A 6,000-nucleotide genomic window follows, 5' to 3' on the forward strand; every position below is an offset into this window, starting at 1 on the left:
AGAGGAAAACTGTGCAAACTTTAAGGCCCACTATTTGGCGGTGGAAAAGTTTGGGTTGTTTTTTTTAAACTCAGGAAACCTTTGCAGGTGTTTTGAGTTATTTCACCGATTAGAGCTCTGCTTCGGTCGACATTTCTGTATTATAAATTCTTTATTCGAATATTTTGAGAGACTGGGTTGTTTATTTCCGTGAGCTGTAAGCTGTAATCATCGAGATCGAAACCAAAAAAGGCTTGAAGTATTTCACTTTATGTGTAATGGATCTAGAATATATATATATATATATATATAAGTTCTACATTTTCTTTTTAATTAAATAACGGGAAAAACGAACTTTTCCGTGAAATTCTAATTGATTCGAGATGCAAGTGTATGACGCAATGTGATATTCGGAGGAGCTTGCGATTTTTCAGAATCACCGCGGGTTTTCCGCAGGTCCGGGCCGAGGCGCGTCACGTGACGTCATCACAGCGTGTAAGCGGTCAAAGCCCTCGTCGATTCACGTGCGTCGAACGTGAGGACAGCTAAGAGGTCTCGTTTGTAAATAAACATCGCCGTGAGCGTGTTTGCAAAACTATTTCGTGCGATTGCAATTTCGCCGATTCAAGCAGTTTTGCTGCAACGATCACAAAAAAAAAAAAAAAACACGACTCTGTAACATCCTGTACGGACCGACTGGACCGTTTTTCTTACGTGTGAGAGATGAAACTTCAGTAGCGCCAAACGTCCGTCTTTCTTACTTTACGGCTAACAGGCGTGCGGACTTTTACACTTCACACCTGTATTTGCGAATTGATGGACTTCGGTTCGGTGGACCGGTTCTGCACCGATCCGTCCCAGCACGCGTCAGAGGATTTAAGATTTAATGGGAGGAGCTTGCTGGAGATGATGTACAGAAGACTGTAGAAGAGAACCCGTCTGTGGTGCGAGTCCCGTCTCTGTTCTACGCTGTAACTGTTAATGACCTGCACCTTAATCTTTTAAATAAGACATGTAGCAGGGCATACAATTCTGCATTTGAACCTTTGCGTATGACCTGTCACTCAAAACAACGGTGATATGCCCTTAGAAGTGATCTCTCGGTGCGGGTGAAGAACACGAACAGCGATAGGAGTGAGGTTAAGCCCAGCTCATGTGATTATATGAATTACGCATTTCATCAAGGATGATGCATGTGACATGATCAGTTATTACGCTTATCCAGATAGAAGAACTGAAGATGAAGGTCTAATATAAATATTTACATTTATTTACAGATCAGGATCTGAAAACATGGTCGTCTATCACGAGTTCCTGTCAGCTCCGGATCAAGCCGCACCCTCAGCACACTGATTTATCCTCCATTTTACATCACAGCCACACAAAGATCAGCACAGGCTCTGAACCAAGTCTCGGACCCTAACCCTTCCACTCTGACACACAGTTTACCTGCACACTGAGCCACCAGAGCAGGCTCGCTACTGGCGCTCGGTGGAACTCCTGAACACGGATTTTCATGACAGGCGGCTTGATCGTCCATCTTCAGGATAAATCCTTCAAAAACAGCTCCGTTTCCGGCGCGTCTCTGTGGCGTCGACGATGTGCCGTAGTCCTGCAGGGCAGAGGGTCCTGCTTCGACCCTCACCTTGCTCCTATATTTCCCAGTGACATTACCGCTGTTAATGATAAATATACTGAACCGAAAGAGCTCAGTCAGCACCGGGAGCTCAGCAGGATAGTGTTAGGGTTCGAGTCTCAAGTGAAGATGAAAAGCAATTTGTCGAGCTTGCATGAAGAAAAGGAGAGGCTTATGTTGACAGACGCTCTTTTTTGTTTAATTACCTTGTAATTTAGAAAGTAGATAGTAAGTAAGTTAGAAATACAGTAATAACATAAGTGATAGGAAATGTAGTATAGCAGAATATATATATATATATATAAAAGAAACAGCCCAGAGCAGCATAACCCCTCCGTCCACCTCTCCAGGAGCCCCAGGTGGGACATACTCTCTTTCTCTCACGTTGCCAGATTTAGTGCCACACCGGGTTCACTCACCAGAGACGATCTCGAACCTGTGTGCTTGCAGGAACAGCCCAGACCTCACCCTCAGCCAGCTGAGCCACTGCGACGTTTATAGTTTACTTGACATCACGGAACGTGCGCTTATAATGAAAACAAAACACCCAAACCGCACCTCGAACCCTGAGTGACTCACTGAGACCCAGTGAGACACACATACACAACCACAAACTAACCCGACTTCCCGCTCAGCGAGGCACCGGAGCAGCCCACAGACATGGAGCTGTTTTAGCGGCACTTATCCTTCATGTAGGAACTACTCCCAGGTGATTTGGGGAAAATGCTGAAAAAGGAACACTCTGGCGTAGCTGCATGGAGGTGCAGTGGTTAGGTCGTCAAATCAAGGTCCAGAGGATTCTGGTTCAATCCTGCGCTCAGGTTACTGTGTATATCCTCTCACTACACAGACTACAACAGCGCGTGTGCTGAAAACGGAAGCGTTTCAATGACGTCTCGTCTTAGCAAAGTAAAAAATTCCGACTCTTTATCAGTCATATCACAAAAGCTGAGTTAATGTGAGACTGAAGTTACATGCTGTGACATCACCACGAACTAGATGTTTGGGTTTTTTGTCCCCGTTTACTGCATTGTAGAGGACTTTGTGACATATAAAATGAACAATTGCGAGACAGTTCCTTATGAAATCACACGGGTTTTAATAGTGGCCTCAGACTTTTGGAGCCTAAACCCCGAAGCCCCTTCAGGGAAACTCCGGCATGAATTGATATAAACATCTGTAAGCAGGAACGTGTGACTTGTGATCTGGAGATTCTGAGACCAGTGACTTCTGATCTGAGATTCTTTTTTTTTTTGCTTCCTATGACAGCAGTTAAGATCGTTATGGAGCGGGTGGAGGCGAGAAGCGTCCCGTTCCCTGCCGCTGATCGTCTGTCGTCTGAAATGAACAGTCGCAGAGGTGGTGTTTATAATGCGCTGTAAGAGTTGAAAGCTGTCTCTACTTGCAGTCACACTGCATCCGGTATGAGCCGGCTAATGCTGATGAATATGCAAGGTTATGTAAATGAGCATCACATAACAACATACAGACATTTATCATGTATATTTATACATTTGTAGGGTTTTATGGGGTTTTGGAGACAGTTGGGGCAAGTCGAGCACTACAATGCTATGAATAGACTTCACATAAGTAGATGAGGTTATATATATATATATATATATATATGTATATATTCTGTAAGTGTTCAACAGTGTGTGTTCATACTCCGACTCCAGCACCGGGAATTTCGAGTGGCACGAACTCGCCTCACCCTGCAGCGCTGCCCCACAGCACATTATTACTCCATTTCTGTGCGTTTAATTGGCTGTTAAACTCTCCCAGTCATCCTCGGGCTTATCCACGAGGGGCTTATCCGAGTTCAACTTTATTTCTTCTTCTTCTTCTTATTTTTTTTCCCCGTCTGCTGAAAAACACCCACTCGGCTGATCAAGGCAGAATTGTCTTCAGCTGACTTTAATGAGCTGGATCAGGTACATGGGTGAGAAAGTGCAAACACGACCTCTGACCCACACACAGGCTCTCGGGAGGGAGGGGGGAGGGGAAGTGAAGGGAATGGGGGGGGGGGGGGGGGGTCTTGAGTAACACTGGACTACGATCAAAATAACAAAGCCTCGATTTGCTCAAGCGTAATCGCCGACTCGGGGGTCCGCGTCTAACGCGGCGTCTCGGGTCCCGGCATCGGATTTTGTCTGGTCTAACACGCCGTGTTACTCATCAGCGGAATTACCGAGGCTTAACGAGTCCGATAATTATGGAGGTTGGAGAGTTAGCGAGAATCGAGTATCTTGTGCGGTTGTTTTTGTTTAATTGTTTATTAAACTGCTGTCCTTCGTCCAAGATAAAATATTCATTCTGTTCGTCTCCACCCACATCTTCTTTATTTATTCAGTTAGTTAGTTATTTATTTATCGCGGAGAGATGATCTGAACTTTAGTGTTTTGGTGTGTACGCGGTCATTTGTCGTGTATTCAGGGCCCCGCCGTGACTCGTGCCACACACACGCACACACCTCGGCCTCGGCACAGATGGTGCAGGAGTTTAGGGTCCGCCTGTCGGATGGCCGTGAAGGAAAAGCTTCCCAGATGTCCGAGGTAGAAACACACGAGGACGTCGGATTGGCTGTAGCTAGAGTTGGTTATAGCTGTGGACGAAGCAATGTTCTGAAAATCTGAGCTACACCAAACCTCCTCTTGTCTCTCACCTCTCGTCTACCGCTCTTTTTTTATCATCTCTTCCTCCCTTCTTCCTTCAGGCGTCCCCACCATTATTTCAGTTTTGCGACAGGCTTTTTTTTTTTTTTCTTTTTTCTTTTTTCTTTTATTATAGTCACAGTGCTCATCATGGAGTTCCAGTGGTGTGTGAGAGACAGATGTGATCGAAAGTAGTTGTTACTGTAGAAGAACTTTACTTAGTAATTACATTTTAAATAAAAAATAAATAAATAAATAAATAAACATACAAGTCCAGATATTTTCATTGTAACCTGATCGAAATACCAGCGGCGCTGGAGTGAAACAGAGCACAGCGAACATGTGTGTAGCTCTGATATGTGTACTGATCTTTGTGTGTGTGTGTGTGTGTGTGTGTGTGTGTGCAGAGGGCGGGACGTGTGAGGTGATCGCAGCCCATCGGTGCTGCAATAAGAACCGCATCGAGGAACGCTCGCAGACGGTCAAGTGCTCGTGTCTGCCGGGAAAAGTAGCAGGGACGACACGCAACAAGCCCTCCTGCGTGGACGGTAAGAGCTATGACATCACTTCCTGCTTCTTGCAGGGGTGTGCTATCATGTAAACCTGCTCAGGTGAATATGTTTAAGCGAGAGCTTATTGTTTAACTGCTTGGGGTTCCTTAACGATCCCCAGAGGCTGTTTATATATATATATATATATATATTTAGTTTTTTTCCGTTTATAGTTACAGTTAATGCTGCATGCACAGTCGCTGCCGCGCTTTCTCTCGAAGCGGATCAAACAAAACGGCAGCTCGTCACCAAGTCGTGTCTCGTGTCAGAAAAGTTAACGCTGACAGTTACAAAGCGCCGACACTGGAGACTCCTTCCTAATTAAATTCTGAATCCGTTTCTCGATTCTGGTTCTGATTCGTTTTTCCCATAACATCAGCTCTGGTGTTAGTGCAGCTGCAGGTCACAGGTTAATATGAATATGTCATCGTTTCTACAGCAACAGGGTATACACGGTGTACAGGTACAGCAGGCGGTACCGCAAACAGATCGAAAGTCCGTGCCGTCGTTGATACGGGGACGTTTTCCCTGCAGTGAGGTTTACGTGACGTTAACGGAAGGAGTCTCCGGTGTCGGCGCTTTGTAACGGTCATGACAAATCTGCGTTTTTTTTCCGTCTCACACTTACACCACCCCAGTGTGGATTATTCACCGGGTGTTATTCCCCTAATAAGTGACCGGGTGTGTTTTAGTGACAAGTGATAAAGAATATAGCGAGACAAAAGTATTTCTGTGCCTCATAATATTTTATTTTTCACGAGCTCAATTTTCCAAGCGAAAATCCAACTAGTTTTAATTGTGTCATTTCTCCATTACGCGGAACTGTGGGGTTTTTTTTAATTCTCGGTTTAATGCTGAAACTCCGATTATCAGGAGTATTTGTGTGTCCAATCGCTGCAACTGTAATAATAACAAGAAGAGGAAGAATCCTTTTTGCTAGTGATTATTGTTTGGTTTAAAACAGGTGAAGGGTCAGCAAGCTACCGTAAATGACGGACTATGTGGCCGAATGTAAACGTTCTGCTATAAGCGCTGCAAGTATAACTCTACACGCAGACTCTACACGCAGACTCCACAGACAGACTCTACAGACAGACTAGAGACAGACTAGAGGCAGACTCCACAGACAGACTCCACAGACAGACTACACACAGACTCCACAGACAGACTCCACAGACAGACT

General features: G+C 45.0%; 1 protein-coding gene across 7 annotated transcripts in view; it reads left to right on the plus strand.

Annotated features, from left to right (window-relative positions):
• Positions 1–6,000, plus strand: part of LOC108280984 (chemokine-like protein TAFA-1) — a 184,394-nt gene that overhangs the window by 144,591 nt on the left and 33,803 nt on the right. For all 7 annotated transcript variants that reach the window (XR_008393182.1, XR_008393180.1, XR_008393184.1 and 4 more), the window contains exon 3: positions 4,674–4,814. Coding sequence is in view for 2 of the 7 variants with exons in the window: in XM_053674158.1 (XP_053530133.1) it covers positions 4,674–4,814 (141 nt within the window). In the remaining 5 variants the exon portion in view is untranslated. The remainder of the gene's footprint in view (positions 1–4,673; positions 4,815–6,000) is intronic.

Source organism: Ictalurus punctatus, chromosome 21 (genome assembly GCF_001660625.3).
Source record: "Ictalurus punctatus breed USDA103 chromosome 21, Coco_2.0, whole genome shotgun sequence".
Taxonomy (NCBI): domain Eukaryota; kingdom Metazoa; phylum Chordata; class Actinopteri; order Siluriformes; family Ictaluridae; genus Ictalurus; species Ictalurus punctatus.